The sequence below is a fragment of the Carettochelys insculpta genome, chromosome 1, assembly GCF_033958435.1.
Source record: "Carettochelys insculpta isolate YL-2023 chromosome 1, ASM3395843v1, whole genome shotgun sequence".
NCBI classification, from domain to species: domain Eukaryota; kingdom Metazoa; phylum Chordata; order Testudines; family Carettochelyidae; genus Carettochelys; species Carettochelys insculpta.
Window position 1 is genome coordinate 47456466 of NC_134137.1, and position 20341 is coordinate 47476806.

The following is a 20341-nucleotide window of genomic DNA, read 5'->3' on the forward strand; positions in this document are numbered from 1 at the left end:
TGTGTTTCTGTTAGACTTGCTATTTAAAATACCATCGGCAGCCAGAGTCCCAGTACTTCTAAGCTGGAGTAGAGTAGAAAGGGACAAAAAGAGATAGGTATCGCTAATGTAACTAATAGCCAGATAATCCAGATTTCTGATGTCAGCTCTAAGACTGATTCACTGTCTGGTGTGGCGTGCATCACTTCACTTCTCTGCCTCTGTTTCTGGGCTGTAACTGAACATAATGCATACCTACTTTCACAGAGTGTTGTGTGAACTACTTAGTTTATTAATCTGTTAATATGATTACTGACATTAAGCTTAAACTATTTGCATTATTGTATTATTTCCTATTTTAATATAGTAAAAGCAGAGCTCATTCTTAGTAGTCAGTACCGTGGGTAAGTGTCCATAAACAGATAAACCCTACTTTGTATCCTGAAGGTTACTAATAATGAGATCTGAGGGTTCAATGCAACTAGTTTCACTGGTAAGAGCTCTCTAAAATATTTCTTCCCAAAAAGACAGCAACAGCATCATTTCAGAGCTAAATCACTATAGTGGGATGTAGCACTAGACATTGAAGGTCAGATTGTGGGGCTAGTTCTCACAGCACTGAGTAGTTAGTTATTCATAGGAGTGGAACTACTCAGCAATGCATGAGTACTGGCTTCACAATCAGGCCTTTGAAAATTTAAGTAGTAATGCTCAAGTTACAGATAAAGGCCAATGCTCTGTTATATTACTGAAATTCTATTGGTGTATTTTAGTATGAAAATATTAAGATTTACTGAAATAGCAGAAGTGGTCATCTCTATACTAATTTACCCAAGACATTCAACTTTCTTTTGAAAATCACAAAAACATTTTATATTCCTGTGAAATTAATATTAAAATTCCTCAGAGGCCCCTGTGGTATGCACATATTACCTTGTCACTTTGATTGTGTTCTTTTGCTTTGTTGGGGAGAAAACTTAAAAATCATTTTAGAAATTTTGGAGGGAAAGAGGAATATTCTTCCAAAGGGGTTACATATTTCAAGAAGCTAAAAGCTCTCTTGCCAGATTTCAGTTTCTTTATATCAGATTCAGACATGTCTTTGATAGGCTATTCCATTATAGCTTTGTTCTAGGGTCTTATTTTAAAAAATATCTTGAATTTGAATCTGTAAGCACTCTCACGTTTTCCTCTTAATGTTGTTAGAGATTCTCTCTCCTTGTAGAAGACATTTCTATAAGAGCATGGGTTTAAATTTTTGGACATTATTGTGAATGAGATATAAGTGTTGAAGTTCACTTAATTTTTGCCTTCCTTACCTTATTGGCATGTCCATGTTTCAGTGAGGCCCATATTGTGGTTAACATTATATGACTGTAAAAATATTTTATGAATTCTTCTGTTTACATAGAAAATGCAACTTTTATGAGGAAAAAAAAGTAGGACCACATTTTCAAAAGAAGCCTGTAATCTTACGTGCTCAAAACTAATGTACACACATTTTTACAGTTATGATAGAAATATATGTAAATACATGTCATGGAAATTTTGAGACTGCTTTGAAGAAGGTTGAAAATTCGACTTTCAATGATTTTTTTTTTTAACTCTTTCTTATAGTCTTTCTCATCTTTTAAGCCAGAGGTGGAATCCTTTTTTCCGATCAGAAACTATTGACCCACAGAAAAAAATTAGTCAGATACCACACACAGCCCTATTTAGAATGAGGCATGGAGTTTTGGGACTTCCTGTAGGCTCCAGGATGGGTCCAGAAATGAGGTATTAAGGGTCAAGGACAGGGCTTCAGGCTGGGGTGGGAGATGGTGGTACAGGAGGAGCTGTACAGTCCTCTGTCTGGGGATGTGGACTCTAGGATGGGGACAGGGGTGGGCCAAGGGTTGGGGTGGGGGATCAGGTTCAGGGAGTTTGAGAGCATGAGGGAACTCAGGGTCATGGTGAGGGTGCAGAGTTTAACAGGGAGCTAGGGCATGGGAGAGGGTTCTGTCCTGGAGCAGGGAACTTGGGTGCAGGAGGGGTTTCAGAGCGTGGGCTCTGGCCAGATGGCATTTACCTCAGGTGAGTCCCAGTCCACAGCATAGCAGGGGTGAGGCAGACTCTAGCTAGTCTGGAAAGAAGCCACCATGTCCGGCCCCTATGTGGAGGGGCCAGGAGGCTCTTCACGGTTCGCAGTGCCTGCACCTGAAGGTGCCATTCCCACAGTTCCCAGTGACTATGGTTACTGGTCAATGGGAGCTGCGAAGCCAATAATGGGGGCAAGGGCACAATGTGGAGCTTTTTAATTGACTCTCCACCAAGTGCAGCTCAGAGCAGGCAATAATTTTTGAGGGAACATTTCTATTTAGCTCATACTTTATCCTTTTGTTTTTGCAGAAAAATCTTTTCTAATTAAAACTTTAACAAATGTGTACATTTTTATCAACCAAAATGAATATCTGTGATTTCTGAAGGCTTTTCAGTCTGTAGTTTTGTAAGAACTTTTGAATCTGAGCCTGAGGCTATTCGTCTCCTGTTGATTACAGAAATAGAAGTAATAATGCCTCCTCTACTTTTTGTGTGTGCAGTTTATTGGTTAAACTGATAATTTTGGAGCTACTGATAAGTATTGGCTTTATCTGATATTTTGTAAGAACATAGAAAACTTATCCAATATCAGCCCAATACAGCCCAGCATTCTTAAATGCGGAAGAAAAGACTTCAAGAAATTATCCTTTTTCCCTCTTCTCTGGCAGTCACAGGCTACAGTTACACTACAGCAATCTGTCCACAGAAGTCACCGTCAGAAGAGATTTCCCGACAAAACTTCTGTTGACAAAGTGCAGCCACACACAAATGCCAGTCAGAAGAGCACTCCGCTGTTGATTAGAGCAGCCGGCCTGCCCAGCTGCTCTCTTGACAAAACTAGCACCTGGCAGCACAGCAGATAGTGTTGCCCATTGTTCTAGATGCCCGGTATGTGGAGAGAAGGCCACCCCAGAGAAAAAAAGGCACCCTTCCTCATCTGGGAGAGGTAGAAGGTTGTCGGCAAATGTGCCGGGTTTTGTCGAAATACTCTCGACAAATCCTATTTTATGTGTGGACGCTCCACTAGCTTTGTTGTCAAAACAGGGGTTTTGGCGTCAAAACTCACTAGCGTAACCATAGCCATACTGTGTAGGAAATCACATACAATTTAATCACTCAGTAGAGCATACAATAGATGCATACATTGTAGAAATATACGTGGGCACTGCAGAGCTCTGTAAACTTTAAAATACACAAACTGAATTTGCTGATTACCATGAAATAGAGAATTAATAGGAAAAGTGAGCATTCTGAAATCTGTGTGTGGAGCATGATCCTCTAATTTCTATCTTGGCAGCAGTTACATTTTAAATGATTAATATTCAACCCGTTCTAGGTATGTTCAGGATTTTTAAATAGTTAAACTAAACACTAGTAAAACACATTTCCTATTATCAGAGTACAAGAAATTGAGAGAGTTTTTCAAAGGAAGATGTTATTGGATACTATGAATACATTTGGATATGATTTAAATAAGCTTTAAGGCTATGGTTCATATTTGGATCTGTAGAGAAAACCAACCCAAAATATGGCACCCTTGCTCTCTTTTTCTCTTTTCAGAAGAAGAATTTGGCCCAAAGTACAAATCAAACCAAAATATGAAGTAAAATAAACCCTTTTTCTGCTCTGCATGGCATCCTCCCAAATCCTTATGCAAACATGACATGACTTTGATTCAAGGGATGGCAGCCCTGACACAAAAATGAAGGAAATATGGCAGTCCTTTAAGAAATAGATGGGCAGTAAATGTCCTCAGGTATAAGAAGATGCAAAATGAGCCCCTAGAAGCAAAAAGTCCAAACCCGAGTCATTACTGCCAAAATTATACCGACCCCAACAATTATATATTCTCTTTTGCCACTGGATTTTTTCTGTGTGTTTCAGTTACATGTGAGGAGACATAAATGTTGTGTCCCACTTTTTAGTTTAGGTAGGGTTAAATACATAAACCATGTTTAAGAAATATTTAAATAGCACTCGAGAAGATGCTCTTTCCTATATGCATGCTGATTCTGTGAACAATTGGAGGTATTTAAAAATATGTGCTGTGGTAGAAGTGGGCTTGAAAAAGAAGAAATGAAGTTCTAAAGCTTTCTATTTATAAGCAACTGTTGCAAGACTTCCCAATAAAAGAGGACTATGTTCATAGTTGTATTTCCACCCTCCACCCCCCGAGAGTTATTGGTACATTTCTTTGAAAAACTGTGTGGGGCACCAACTTGGAAACAAAATGCTTTAAAGTCAGCATTTGGAGCATATTTGAAAAATGTGGTTTGACATGATGAACTTTTGGATCTAGTCCATGCACGCAAAAGGCTGTCCTTTTGCAGATGTTGGGAGACAGTCTTTCCAGTGTTTACCACAGTCTCTGGCCATGCTTAATAATGTTTCTTACCTCTTACTCAAAGATTAGAAAGAAAGCAGTCAATCTTCTATTTGTGGGATTTTTTTTTCCCAAAGATGTTAACTCTTCTAGTTCTTCTGTATTCTACTGATGAACTGTACGGTGTGTGAAGAAGTGTGTATAGTACTTGTGATATCTTATCAATTTTGTGGATTTTCTGTTTATGGACTGTAGGGCAGGAGAGCTTTTGAGCATGTTGTTTGTTTTATTTGTTCTCATTTAAATGAGCATGCTCATGTTCTAAATTTTTTGTAAATTGAATTATAATTGTAAATTGAATTCAAACTAAGGTCCTAGCATTCACTTGAAACAGATATAGAATGGACAAATAAAGTGGAAACTTCTACTTATAGCAGGGATGGGGAACCTCCGGCACATTAGCCGCACACAGTTTATCAGGGTTAGCTGCTGGCAGGCCATCAGATGCTCTGTTCACCTTAGCTCCTGCAGGCACAGCTGCTTGCAGCTCCCAGTAGCTGCAGTTCACCATGTCCAGCCATTAGGAGCTGTGTATAGTATCACAGGCCGTTGCTTCCCTCAACTCCCATTGGCCGGGAACGCCAAGCTATGGCAACTGGGATCTGTGGGCCTCTGTCCCTCTGGATACACAGGTAAACAAAGCATCTGGCAGCCTGCCAACAGCTAATCCTGAGAAACTGCATCCATCCTGTGGGTAGGAGATTCCCCATGCCTGATTACAGCCATGTCAATGTTTCTTTCTTGACCAGTAACATCCTTATTATTCCAATATATATAAGACCTCTGAATTAATTTTCACCTATAGTTGCCTCAGGGAAATGTAGCACATCACCCACTATGCCATTTTGCTCTAGAAGAAGAGATAATTAACATTGTTTTAATCAATAAAACTTCCACTAGTTAACAAAGATTTTTGACTCCTTATATATCAGTGACTAATGGAAAAGGATCAAATCCAAAATTCTGTTTTCAAATGGTTACTCTACTACAGAACGTGTTGTTTTAGTCATTCTAATTCCTATAGTTACTGTAACAAACTGTAATTCTAAGTAAATTTTTAAGGAAGTGTTTTTACTTTTTGTTCAGTGTCTGGTTGCTTGGTATAAATTGACTGGAAAGTTCAACTATTTTGTTACTGGCAGTCCTTTTAGTGATACAGCTGGATTTCACATGTTTAGTGTTACCACATATAGTGCTGTTTAACCATTGTGGATTAAAAAAAGTTTGCTTGTTTTTAAAACACTGTCTCTTCCTCAGTTGCATTATTTATTAAGCCAGGGAAGAATTCTTATTTAGTTTTACATCTAAAAATCAGTACAAGATATACTCTTAATATTGTGGGAAATGCTTGTTTAACACACACTCAAAATATACTGGACTCTCTCGAAATATACTGGAACCGAGTTTTAAAACTAAGTGCAGTATTTTTTCTGAAATAAAGTGCCATTTAAAAGTTTATTTTTAATCAGATGCATCGTGTCCTTTCCAGAATCTCACTGTGGGATCTTTCCCCATTGTAGTTTTTAACAGAATAATGGCCCGAATTCAGCAAAACACTTAAGCCTGTGCTTACTTTTAAGTATCTCATTAAATCCACCTCTATCCCAGAAAACATTTAAGCATATACTTAAATCCTATAATTTAAGAACAAGCTGAAAGTTAAACACATGCTTCAGTGATTTGCTTAATCTGGGACACTAATTTGTGGGTCTGAAACAAGAATGTAAAAACATAAGAATGGCCATATTGTATCATACTAATGTTCCAGCTAGTCCAGAATCCTGTCTTCTGATAGTGGCCATTGCCAGATGCGCCAAAGGGAATAAATGGAATAAGGCAGTCATCAAGCAATCCAGCCACTGTTGTCCAGTCCCAACATCTGGCCGAAATTTAGGGACACCAAGAGGGTGGGGTCGTATCAGTGAGTATCTTGCCTAATAGTCAGGATGGACCTGTCTTCTGTGAACTTATCTAATTCTTTATAGAATCTATGTACAGTTTTGGTCCTCACAACTCCCCTGGCAGTGATTTATGGTATGTTGTGTACAAAAGTATTTCCTATTTGTTTTAAACCAACTTCTTATTTGTTTCATTGGGGTCTTGTGTTATGTGAAAGGCTAAATAGCACTTTCTTGTTCACTTTTTCTAAACCAATCATGGTTTTATAGACTGTATCATACCTCCATTTATTTGCCCTTTCTCCAAGCCAAATAGTGCCTGTCTTTCCCTCTGATGGCAGGTGTTCCATGCCCTTCATCATTTTATTGCACTCCCTGTACATATTCCATTTCTAATATATCATTTTTGAGATGCATCAAGCAGAATTGCACACAGTGTTTGAGCTGTAGATGTATCACGCATTTATATAATGGCATAATGATATTTTCTCTCATGTTATCTGTCCTTTTTCTAATGGTTCCTAACATGCTGTAACCCTCGTCTAAACTAATCAAAAGAAATGTCTTTTATCCCATCATCTGAAATGTAAGTAATAGGCAGACCATGTGCCATAATAATAGAAATGTTGTGATTTCAGTACAAGGGAAAAGTTTAAACATACAACATCAGTAAGGAGGGATAATTTATGGAGTAGCACTCCTGAGCATCTTCATAGACACAAGTTTTGTGAAACAACATTAAAAAAACCCTTATCTTTTGGCAAGATATAGTAGCACAAGAAAGACTTGCACTTCTAGATTATAACCTAGCCTTGCACAGAGTCCACTGGTATGGACCCTGTCATCTGCAGAGTACCAATGACTTCAGTGAGACTTTTTATAGGTACACAGATCCATATTAGCAGATCCTCATGAAGCCTCCCTGCCTACTACAGGTTCCACATCCCTGGTCTGGCACCTTTGGGACCTGACTGGTCCCAGATTAGAAATTTTGCCAGACCAGAGGAGGTCAGTGTCCTCTGATGGTCTGCTCCCAGGCTCTCCTCCCAGCTGTCATTCCCAGCCCCAGCCACTTCCTAGTCAGTGCAGGGCCACTAATTCCTGGCCCCCAATGCTGCTCCTAGCCACGTACTTCTGCTCTCTGGCCCTGGGCAGTGCGCCTAGGCTTCCGGCTTCCTAGCTCCCCCTCTGCAGGCCACTGGCTCATGAACTGATGCCTGGCCACTGGCACCCAGCCCAAACTCAGGCTGAGCTCCCAGCTGATGCCATGCTGGCATTCTCTGGTGAGGGCTCCTCAGCCAGTGCCGGGCCACTGGCTTCCTAGCCCTAGCTCCCTGCCCGATGCTGGGCCTGCTGGGCTGATGTCTCAGTAGCCATGGTGGCAGATCCTCAGCTGATGGTGGGCTGCTGGCTCCTTGGCCCCCAGTCTCAGTTCCTGCTGGGCTGCCAGCTGTATGGCCCCAGCGCAAGCTCACTCACCAATGCCAGGCCGCCAGCTCACTCATTCCCTGGCCCCAGCCATTATCAGGCTGCCAGCTACCTGACCCAGTGCCCCTGTGAGCAGCCTGGCCGAACTCCCAGGTAGACCCTGCTCTCGGGTCTCTCTGGTCCAGCAACATCCAAGATCCTGTTGAACCACTGATGTGGCCAGACTGAAGAGTACCCGATTTCAGAGAGGCAACCTGTAGAATGTTGTAATTATAAGAAAATAATTGAAAGTCTAGAAATTAATAGCTAATCCTCCACTAGAGCCTTGCCTGTGTTCCAGGACCCGTGACTTGACCCCTTCCTCACTCTGGCAATATCATAACAAACAAACAAAAAAGCAGTCCTGTAGCACTTTAAAGACTAACAAAATATTTTATTAGGTGATGAGCTTTTGAGGGACAGACCCACTTGTTCAGATCTGGAAAATTCCATATTTTCCAGATCTGAAGAAATGGGTCTCCCACGAAAGCTCATCACTTGATAAATTACCTTGTAAGTCTTTAAAGTGCTACAGGACTGCTTTTTTGTTCTGTAAAGATACAGACTAACACAGCCACCTACCCCTCTGAACCTATTACATGTAAGATTGGATTAGTGATTTTATTGTATTCTGGAAGACCTTGATCTCCCAACTGCAAATTGTGACTGTATGGATCATTTATCAGGAAATTATAGGCTTTGAGCTTTAAGCAAGTATGTTTTCAGGATAAGGCACATTCTACATATTTTCATACGTTAATAAAATGTGGTGTGTGGAGCTTTTTGAAAACTTGCAGTCAGATAAAACTCCAAGCTGGTTTTTTTTTTCCACATGAAAATACTGTAGATGTTATTGTGCACTGAGACTGTTAAACTGATCTGTATCAAGATGCAGTAAAAAAGCTTTCATAAGCAGTTATAAGAAAGCATTTAATGGAAAATTAAAACAATTGTCACAGCCTCAATATATAAGGTATCTCCCATAGCTCCAATTGGATCTCTCTGATACTGATCAAATCCTGTTCCCTTTGCTCTGTAAGAATAGTCATTTTCCCCGAAACAATAATGATGGCTGAAATTGTTAGTGTGGTGGCTGTAAGAATTGTAATCAGTGTATAAATGCAATCAGTATGGCCATGTCTACACTACACAGTAACTTCAAAGTTGCTTACGTAGAGCATCTGCACACAAAAAGCACCCTCCCTTACTTCGAAGTAGTTTCCCCACTACTTTGAAGTAAACCATCTACACAAAATAGCCCCTACCTCTAAGTAAGGGGCGAGGGAAATGATGCAGGTAGGGGTTCGCATGTCCAACAAGCCCTTCCGGGCTCACAGCCAGCCGACCCCTTAAAGGGCCCCTTGCAACGCCCCCACCCTGCACGTGCTCAAGGCTGCCAGGCTGCACACAGCAGCAGAGCACCTGCTGCGGAGAAGAGCTGGAGAACATGTCTGCCCACACCTTCCCCGAGGAGGAGCTCCTGGCCAGCCTGCTGGCCATGCTGGTTGCCCTGCTTTTCCAGCAGTGCAGCCAAGCCACCTGCATGGAACCCAGCCTCCAGGCCCTAGCGACAGCCCTGCTGCCCTTTCCCCTGGTCCCCCTGATCCAATACCGGTGGGCCTTCACCACCAGCAGCGAGTGGTGGGACCAGCTGGTGCTGGAGGACTGGGATGATGAGTGGTAGCTGAGAAACTTCAGGATGACTCACCCAGACATTCAACGACCTCTGCCACTGGCTCGCCCCAGTCCTCCAGCACAAGGACACTCGGATGTGGCCAGCACTCCCATTGCAGAAGAGGGTGGCCATCGCACTATGGAGGCTGGCTGCCCCTGACAGCCACTGGTCAGTGGGTCACCAATTCGGAGTCGGCAAGGCCACTGTTGGAGTGGTGCTGGTTGAGGTAAGTCTGGCCCCCACCATGGACCCACCCTCGACAGGGGGCTACTGGGGAAGGGGGCCCCGGTGGGTGGGGGAAAGGGGGCCTCCCAGTCTCGCGTTCATGGATGTGTCTTCCTCTCCCTCTCCTGCAGGTCGTCCGAGCCATCAACATGGAGCTCCTGTGATGCATCATCACCCTGGGGGACCTGGACACCATCCTCACCAGGTTCACAGACTTAGGGTTCACCAATTGTTTTGGAGCTCTGGACTGGACACAAGTGGTGATCTGGGCTTTGGACCACAGAGGGTGCACCAATCCCTGGTACTCCAGGCCCTGGTGGATGCAAGGGGCCATTTCCTGGATGTGTGTGTGGGGTGGCCGGGCAGGGCCCATGACGCCCGGGTGTTCTGGAATTAATGGATGGGACACTGGATGCAGGAGGGTATGTATGCCCCCTTTGGGAGCTCCTCCTCGAGGACATCACAATGCCCCTGTGCATCATGGCTGAAGCCACAGACCCGCTGCACTCATGGCTTATGCGGCCCTTTACCGGACGCACCACGACACCTTCAGCGGCTGCCTCAGCCATGCCAGGGGCACAGTCGAGAGGGTGTTTGGGAGGCTGAATGGGAGGTTTCACATCCTCCTCACCAGGCTGGATGTCAGCCTCCCAAATGTCCCCTCAGTGATCGCTGTCTGCTGTTCCCCCCCGAGTCTTGTGGAGGGCGGGCAGGCAGGAGCCCTTTATCCAGGGCTGGGCCATGGATCCGGGGTCCAGGTATGAGCAGCAGCCCACTGCCCTGTGCCTCAAGGCCCAGAGGGATAGGGTCAGAGTCCAGGAGGCTTTGTGCCAGGCCTTTATGCCAGACCTGCCCTGACCCTCCCAGCCACTCTCCACATCCCAGGCTCCCTCTACTCCCCCATCCCTCATGCTCCACCGCCAAACGCACCTCCTCCCCCTCCCCCCCCACCACTCTTTCACCATTTACTAGGGACTCAGGGTTAGGGTGGGAACATTAAACTTTACATTGGGGAATAAATGTAATTGAAAACAAAACAGAAGGTGTTAAGCTATTTACAATGCATGGGGGGAACAGTCCACAGAGGGAGGCAGGGGGCTGGGTGGGGAGACTGAACTTGGAGGGGAGCTGGGATGGGAGAAGTCTCCATTGCCCAGGGTGTGGGGGGCTGAGAGCTGTGGTGACCATGGCTACCCCTATCACCCTGGGTCCATGGCCCCCTGTGGGGATGCGACAGGGCCAGGACCACAGGGAGGTAAGGGTGGGGTGGGGTGCTGCGGGCTCAGCCTGCGCAGGGTGTGCTGGGGTTGGGGGGACCCACAGGGGCTGGGCCAGGTGCACCCACCCCAGCCAGGAGCCACTAAGCCAGCTCACCACAGGTGGCGGGAGACTAGTCTGCCACACAGTGGGCACCTTTTGAGGGGGTGGCTGCAGGCTGGGCTGGCAAGGGACAAGAGGTTGGGTGAGGTGGGCAGCCAAGGCCTGGGTCACAGCGTCCAGGCTGCCAGCCAGCAGCACCCACATGTCCCACTCCATCACCAGCCAGTTCTGGAGCACCCCGGTCATCTCCTGCATGACTGCCCAGTTAGTGGCCGCCTCCTCGTCCCTCCAGTGTCATCTCATGCAGGCTGGGGTGATGGGGAGGCCTCCTGTGGCTGCGGCCTGCTCTGATGGGCTGTGGTAGCTGCCTGACAACCGACCTGTGGAGCCAGAAGAGGATGGGGGATGGCCTGTGAGTGCTGGGTCCCAACCCTGGCGGGGCAGGGACACCTGCTCTGCTGGCCCCTTCCTGCTCCCCTGCTGCCTAATGGCCCCTGAGCCCCGTGGGATCCCAGGTTCCCAGAGGTTCCCACCTGGCGAGGGTCAGGACTTGTTCCCTCCCCATCCCCAGGCATATGGGCTGCAGGGCTGTTCCAGGCGGGGGGGTCAGTCCCCAGGCCTCATGACATCCTGCTCGCCCCGTACATACTGGCTGTGCCTTCCCGGGGCTTAGGCAAGGCATGGGTGTATGAGGCTCGGCTGGGTGTCCTGGAGGGGAGAGTGATGATAAAGGTCTTGTCACTGGAGCCCTCGTCATTGCCCTCAGTCTCAGTGGGCCAGTCCACATGTGGGGGGGCTGATGGTGCTGGAGGGGCCCACCTCATCATCGGTGTCTGTAGGAGGGACTGGCAGTGTCCACAAGGCACTCCGGGGTGGCCGTCTCCCTCAGCCCCAGGAGCCTGTGCAGCTCCCTTTAGTGGGGGCAGTGCACAGGCCATGCCCCCGGCCGGCTGGGCAGCATTCCGGGCTTTCACATATGCCTGCCTCGCCTGCTTCACCTTTATGAGCACACTGCTGCCAGTGCGGTTGGGGTGGCCTCGGGTGGTGAGGCTGCTGGCCAGCCAGTCAAAGGCCTCAGCATTCCTGTGGCAGGTGCCGCTTTGCCAAAAGGACCTCCTCTTCCCCACACAGAGCGAGGAGGTCCTTCAGCTCCCCTCAATCCCCTCCTGGCATGCCCCTTGCCCAGGCACTGTGAGATCTCAGATTCATCATCTTGGGTTGCCGGGGGGTGGGGGTGGGGGGTCCTGGCATGCTGCCATGATGGGTAGGAGGTACAGGCGCTGCATAGTGCATTGAGCAGGGGCAATCCAGGTGGGAGCTCATGCTGCCCCTGCTTGTGGCACACTCTCAGCTTCCTGCCTGGGGTTGCCAAGGAGCTACTTCCTCTTAGGCAGCTGGCAGGGACCATAGAGCCCTGCCTGGGCTAGCCAGAGCGTCTGTGTACTCTTTTTTGGGGGGGAGGGGGGCGGGGGGAAGCCACCACCATGGTGGACCTCTTACTTCAAAGTAGTGAGTGCAGAAAATCTACACACATCCTACTTCGAAGTTAACTTTGAAATAGGGGACTTACTCCATTCCCGGGGATAGTGTAGTGACTTCAGAGTTAGCCTCCCTTACTTCAAAGTTAACTTCAAAGTAAGGAAGAGTGTGTGTAGATGGTCTGCAGGCTACTTTGAAGTAGCCCTTTACTTCAAAGTTAACTTTGGAGTCAGTTTGTAGTGTAAATGTAGCCTACGTGTACATAAAGTATGATCACAACTGAAAATCTGGAGTTTGATCATTCTAACATCCTTAGTGTCTGTATGCATATGCAACCAAGTTCCCGAAAAAATGGTGCCTCTAGTGGGTTTAAATTCCTGTGCATCTCTAACTCACAAGTTTCCTTAATAGGGGAGCATGAAAAAACCTAGCTTGATGTATAACTGTGACTCCTACTAGTATGTTGTCCATTTAACTATACAATTAATTACTTTCTCAAAAATTAGACAAGTTTGCTGTAACTCAAGTAGCAAAGACCTACATTTTAGTACTAAAGATCCTGTTTAAGTTCTCCCTGGCAGCCATGGTGTCTATGTGTATGCACCTACAATTCATGAAATGACCATTGAACAGATTGTGCTATTTTGAAAGGGTCTGCACCTAGCAGTGTAACAGGATAAATAACACAACTGAGAATAAGCTATATTAATATTAGTTGAACAACTTTGCTGTTGATACATTAGCAAATGAAGAGTCTTTTTTAATGTGACAAGAGTCTGTTCTACTTAAATTTCTTAGATTTTCCATTTACCTAAGCTGTCCACACAGTATGCCTTACCTATGTGCTTAATTATATTTTAGGTACTACCAAAGTGAACCTTGTGAAGATCCCATCAACTGCTTCCAGTCCTCGGGATACTGCTCTAGCAGCTGTTATATGCAGTGCACTGGCCACAGTACTCTTAGCTCTTCTCATTCTTTGTGTTATTTACTGTAAGAGACAGTTTATGGAGAAGAAGCCAAGCTGTGAGTTTCCAACTATTATTTTTTGTTCCATTTCAAGAGTAAAAACAATTCTGCAGTGCAGCAGATCTCTTTGAAGGATCAGGGCCTTTGTTAATGTAGTGTGAATGTAAGCCTGCTTAAAATAGTACAAAATGTACCACAAAGAAATTATTGCTTTAAAATTACAGTACTAACATTACTACACAGCTGAAGAAAAAATCCCTAATTTGCCACTAGAGATTTATCCATCTATATAGCCATCTTCAAGATGAATTAAATGCCTAATAATTTTGTCAAGATTTCAACCGTATTTTAGATTGCTTAAAATTAACATTAAAACAAGACCAAACGGAAAACATATTTTGCCATCAATTAAAATAAGATAACTTAATTACTTTAAATGATACTTAGATGTATAAAAGATGAAATATCAGATAGGAGTAATAACATTACTTCTGTATATGATATTGTTGAGGCCACTCTTTGAAAAATTGGAAAAGGGTCATAGAGCCACCAGAATTATTTGAGGGCTGATCTTATGATGAGTTTTAAGGAATTAATCTATTACACTTACTGTAGTGAGATTTTAAAAGGTGACTTAACCATGGTCCATAAGGTGAAGATTGTCTATAGTAGAGGGCTCTTTATTCTAGCAAATAAAGGCATAGTAAATATCCAGTGGCTGAAGCTAAAAATACTCAAACTGAAAATATTTCAAACCTTAGTGAGAGGGTAACTAACCATTGGAAATCTTACTGGAGAAAGTGCTAGATTCTTAATTACTAAAAGTTGATGAAAAAAATCTTATGTCTTTCTAAAAGAGTTTCTAGTTGAACCACAAATTTTGGGCTAAATTCAAGAATACAATGGCCTTTCTTATGCCAGATATCAGACCACATGCTCATTATGGGCCTTTTTGGTAAGGTGATCATCTGCCTCATATAGGGTGGGTTGGTCCCATATTTGGGGTGCCAAAAAGGCATCCCAACAAGTTTTTTAAAAGGGACTAATTGTCCTGTATTTATGCCCTCAAGGGGTGGGGGTGGGGGTAGGAGCCCTGGCAGCTGTCACTTCCCCGCAGCTCCAGGTCTGGGAGCGCCTGCAGCCATGGCTTCCCTGGGGCTTGGTGTGGCCAGGAAGAGCTACCCCTTCCCCCCACATAGCTCCCTGTCCCGTATTTGGGACAGAGAAATATGGTCACCCTACGTTTTGGTCCTAAAATCTGTGAAACTAGAAATGTGAATGTTTTGCTAACTATAACAGTCAAATATTCCAAAAGTATAAAACAACTGTGAACAAAAACTAACATAGCATACTGATACAATTTCTCTTCAGTTTTACTCAAAGGGTCTGTGAGATCACAAGATATTCACTACAATGGTTCTGAACTATCATGTTTTGATAGACCGCAGCTTAATGACTATGCTCACAGAACATGTTGTCAGTGTCAACAAGATGCCACACAGACATGCGGTAAGATTTATCTCCATTTTGCCCTATGGAAATGAGAAGTCTAAAGAGTAGGAGCACATGCAATACAGAGCTTTCACCTGGCAGCTTAGTTGGTTTGGTTGATGTCCTAGTTTAAACATGGTAATTTGACATTGTTTTCAAAAATTAGGACTAATTATGTTAAAAGAAAGTGGTCTAATCATTATAGGCCTAGAATTTTCCATTAGCTGTTGAGGTAAGCTTTATTTTATTGTTTTGGGTCAGTGGGTAGGGTTGATGTAAATAATCTGCTAGTTACGAGACACAAAAGTCAAGGTGGTTGAGGAAATATCTTCTGTGGGACCAATATCTTCTATTGTTGGTGAAAGAAACAAGCTTTTGAACTTACACAGAGCTTTTCTGCAGTACTGTTCAGACATGTTTGTTTCCTGTTGCTTCTAAAAAGTACTGTTGCTCACACTTTGAGATTTAATTTGTGTGTGATCTTAGGCATTTTCACAGTTGATCTTTAGACTTTTCACAGTGAACCAAATCTCAAGGCTACATTAAAGGTATATCTACATGGCAATAAGACACCCATGGGTGGCCCCTGACAGCTGTCTAGGGTTCGTAGGCTTGGTGTAGCTTGAGCTCCAAGACCTTCCCACCTTCCCTGAGCCTGAATGTTGACATTGCAATTAAATGGCCCCTCTGCTGGATACCTGAACCTGAGTCAGCTGCCACAGGTCAGCAGTGGGTTCTTATTTATATTGAAACATATCATGGAAGATCTGAACATAAAATGTAGTAAACTGGTATCTGTACAGACATAGTTAAAATCACCATGTGGTACTGATATATCATCCAACACAATACTAAGAAATTTGTTTTTCTATGTGCATTTGTAATCACCATTATAGTGTCAGCAAATGTTATAGTTAAGATTGCATAATAATTTATTTTCTTATCCCCTGCTCCTAGTGGCTCAGAGTTTTCTAAAACCTTTACAAGTTAGACTGAAATTTTACAGACGTTGGTCTCTGACCAAGGATGAATGTGTAAAAAAGAAAAAGCATACAGTTCAATGATTGCTTCAAAGAGGTAGTAATTTATTTTTGGCCTGTACCAATAATAAATTGCTACACATAGCATAGCAGCTCAATTCTCTGCATCTTTACTACATGAGTAAAACTTAACTTTGTCCCACTGTGCATATGTTGGAGTAACAAGCTTTGTGGATAAGGGGAAAGCAGTAGACATGGTATAGCTTGCCTTTAATAAGGCTTTTGAAACTGTCTCAAATGACCTTCTTTCTCAGAAACAAACGAGTGAAATACAACTTAAATTGAGCATATATGGTAGGTGCATAACTGTTTAGAAAAACATTCAGAGAGAGTACTCATTCGTGATTCACAGTCAAGCTGGAAGGTATATCAAGTTGGGTCCTGCAGAGATCAGTTCTGGGTCTGGATCTGTTAAATATCTTAATCTATTATTTAGATAATGGCACAGAGAGGACACTTACAAATTTGTGGGAAATACCAAGCTGAGGGGGGGTTGCAAGTGCTTTGGAGAATAAAATTAAAGTACAAAATGATCTGGACAAAACGGTGAAGTGGTCTGAAGTAAAGAGGATGAAATTCAAGAAGGACAAATGCAAACTACTCCACTTAGAAAGGGACAGTCACTCGTACACATACAAAATGAAGAAAGACTGTCTAGGAAGGAGTATCATGGAAAGAGACCTGGGGATTATAATGGATCCCAAGCTGCACAGCTGTCAAAAGTGTAACACAGTTGCAAAAAAGGCAAACATCATTATTGGCTATATTAGCAAGCAATTTTCAAGCAAGACAGAAGAAGTACAGTAAAAGTCCTTTAAATCTGGCACATCTGGGACTGGACTGGTGCTGGATTACCAAATTTTCCAGACTGTTGGACATCACCAACCCGTGTGCCTGCAGCTTCTTCGCCACCCCTGCGCATATCCAGCTTCTCCACCCTGATACAGCCTGACTCCAATATCCACACACCCTGGCTCAACTCCACACCACAGCCCCCCTGCAGCCCTAATCCACCCCAGGGTTAGCCTCCCTGTCCCCTTCCACGGCCCCAACCTACCACCCAAGGCCGCCCCTCCACTTACGTGAATTTCGAGGTACACGAGTGTTGCGTGCAACCCTTGCATATCTCATGGGACTATTGTATGCAGGACCATCAGATTTTGCTGGATTATCTCCGTAAATGGGACTATTTTTGCCAGATGCCGGACCATCAGGATTTCCTGATCATGAGAGGCCAGATTAAAGGAATTTTACTGTAGTTCTTCCATTCTACTCTGCACTGATTAGACCTCAACTTAAGTATTTTGTGCAATTCTGAGAGCTGCATTTAGAAAAGATGTGGACAAATATGAAAAAGTCAAGAGATGAGTAACAAAAATGATTAAATGTCTAGAAAACATGACCTGAGGGAAAACTGAAAAATCAGGTTTGTTTAGTCTGGAGAAGAGAAGACAGGAGGGACATAATAACAGTTTTCAAGTACATAAAATGTTGTTTCAAGAGAGGAAGAAAAAAAATTGTTCTTAACTTCTGAGGCTGTAACAAGAAGCAATGGGTTTAAATAGCAGCAATTGCAGGTTAGAGTGGACATTGTGAAAAAATATCCTGTCAGCATGGTCAAGCACTGAATAGCCTTGGGAGGTTATGGAATCTCCATCATTGGAGGTTTTTAAGAGCAGGTTAGACAAACACCTGTCAGGGATGGTCTAGATAATATTTAATTCTGCCATGAGTGAAGGGGACTGGACTAGATGACCTCTTGAGGTCTCTTCCAGTCCTATGATTGTATTCAATGCAACAGTCTATAATGATTTCATGCAGTTTCCTAAATGATGGGCACAAAATGCCGTAGCTACAATTGCGTATCTGAAATCAACTTAGTTCCCTAATACAGACTTACCGAGGGAGCATTTGGAGCAGTCCTACCCTTGTTTTCCAGAGACTTGCTTTTCTCTTAAATGATAGACAAGTTGATCAGTTACAGTTATTGTTAATGTTATTGTCACTGTTGGGGAGAAAACCCTACACATAAAATCTAAAGTACTGTCTGGAGCAGGGGTGGGGAACCTGTGGCCTACAGGCCAGATCAGGCTGGATTCAGCCCACAAAGCTTGACTTCCATATGCATATACCCCCAACCCCCACAAAGCTGTGTAACTGTATCAGGCCTACAGGCTCGCTCTGGCAGGAAGGGAGTGGCTCCTTCACAATAGGGAAGTGGTCTGTGTAGGCCGCCCCCATCACTTCCATGGCTGAATTGCATCCAGTGGGAGAGTGGTGGAGGGTGGTGGAGAGCCACACAGCACAACATGCAGAGCAGTGCCAGATAGCTGCCCCCTCCCTTCCAAACTTCCTGCACCTTCCCTCCTGCCCAGGCCTTCCACCCTAGTCCTGCACCTTCTCTTCAACCCAGACCCCTCACCCCTGCCCCAAGCCCAGTCCTGCACCCTACCTCCCATCCAGACTCTCCACCCCCAGCCCACTCTTGCATTCTGCCTCATACCCAGACCCCATTCCCACACCAGCCTGCTCCCTGGCAGTCCTCTCCCATGCACCAAACCCCTCATTTTTAGCCCCACCCCAAATCCTAGAGGAACCCCATAAAATCTACTCATCCCGCTAGGTCTGGGGTGGGTGGAGTTTGATGGTAACGGTGAATGGCTTTTATTTCTGCTTGTCAAAGGTTTTTTTTTCTTTTGCTTCTCACGTGCATGTGGCCCACTGATTTTTCTGTGGGTCAGTGGCCCTGATGCAAAAAAGGTTCCCCACCCCAACTTCCTTTCAAGGGGAGCTAACGCAGATGTTGTTTGAAGGCAGAATTTCTTAGCTCTTTTACTCTTCATTGAAGAGCATCAAAAAGGTAAAGAGGTATATTATGAAGCTCTAAAGTAGTGGTAGGGCTTCACTAACACATCTTGGGACTGCCGAAGGACACACATTTTCCTGAAAGGGAGATTCAGCTTTTAAAAGTTTGGATAAAACGGATTATGAGGGAATAACAAAAAGACTCATTTTTTACAATGACATCTCACATGAATTAACGTATGTAACATTGGAGGTGGGGAGGAATGATAAGTTTACAATAATGCAGACTTTAAACTTACAGCCCTTTAGGACTTAATTGAGGAGATGTTAAACCTCTGCTAAAATAAAGTTTTATTCTGCAGGCCCAGTTCATTTGATTCCATCACTGTGCTGTGATGAGACCTGTAGCATGGAGCACAGCAGTCACAGCTGCATTTTCCACTCTCAGAGTACACTTTATGAAAGGTAACACAGTTTTTTAGAGTGTGTTTTGCATGCAAGACAATTATTATTTATACAGGCTACAGAAGTTCCAGAAGAGCTGAATGAAAAACTTTGAACTGTTGGCAATGTTTTTTGCCAGATTCACAAAAAAAAATCCTGTTATGGTGAGACAAAAGCTGCATTTTCACCTAGGAGAAAATCTGTATAAGATCCATGCCTTAAATTTGTACACTAATAAAATAAAATTAACACCTTTGCTGGAGTGTCCTAATTTTCTCTCGTGAGGGATTTTCCTCCCCTGTCCTAGTACTGTTTTAGCCTTTGGGTGACGCTCTATTCCCTGATGAACTGGCAGGATGTTGTGTAAATCATCCCAGCCACTGGTTTGCCTGCAACATTTACTGCAGTAAACCAGAATTCTGCAAGCCAGTGGGTCATAATTTCCATGAGCTCCATTTATATATATTTTTTTTTTGGTTCAGAAACATTAAATTGCTCTTTGAGTTGGATGATCTGTTCTAGAACTTTTGAAAGTACAATGAGACTGAGTTTAATCATTTATGTATAAATGCCCAGTACTGGAAAACTATAATGTTGATGAGTCCCATTGCACTTAACTCTTCATGTAGTCCTAATTTAACTTTGCAATTAGCCAAATATAAACACAATAGTAGTACAGTTATTTATACATCACATATTCTACGTAGAGAGTAAAAATAGAAATCTTTTGACGTCATCTGATATTTCTGAATTGTCGATGTTAACATTGCATATTTTTAACCAGAATTGTTTTCTGTATAAGATTTGGACTGGCCATCAGCTGTTTTTTTCCTGTGGTCAAATGTGACTACAAATTTACAAGTGGTTTTAAATATCTGCCTTTGATAAAATGTGGCTTAGGAGTTCAATCGCCAAATTTAAAACATGTAGGCATTCTGTAGCTACTTGTTTGTGTCAGCAAGGTTAACTCATCCCCTTTATCCTTCCATTGCTAACAAATTGAGTTTCATGCAATTTGTGTGGGGTCTTTGGTTAAGACTTCAAAAAGAGAAGTTCTGTCAATTCTATCACAATATGAAAAATCCCA

General features: G+C 43.7%; 1 protein-coding gene across 4 annotated transcripts in view; it reads left to right on the top strand.

The window, feature by feature from the left end:
* Positions 1-20341, top strand: part of TNFRSF19 (TNF receptor superfamily member 19) — a 118343-nt gene that overhangs the window by 90694 nt on the left and 7308 nt on the right. For all 4 annotated transcript variants that reach the window (XM_074982154.1, XM_074982139.1, XM_074982146.1 and 1 more), the window contains 3 exons: positions 13367-13531; positions 14846-14983; positions 19173-19275. In XM_074982154.1, the coding sequence (XP_074838255.1) occupies positions 13367-13531; positions 14846-14983; positions 19173-19275 (406 nt within the window). The remainder of the gene's footprint in view (positions 1-13366; positions 13532-14845; positions 14984-19172; positions 19276-20341) is intronic.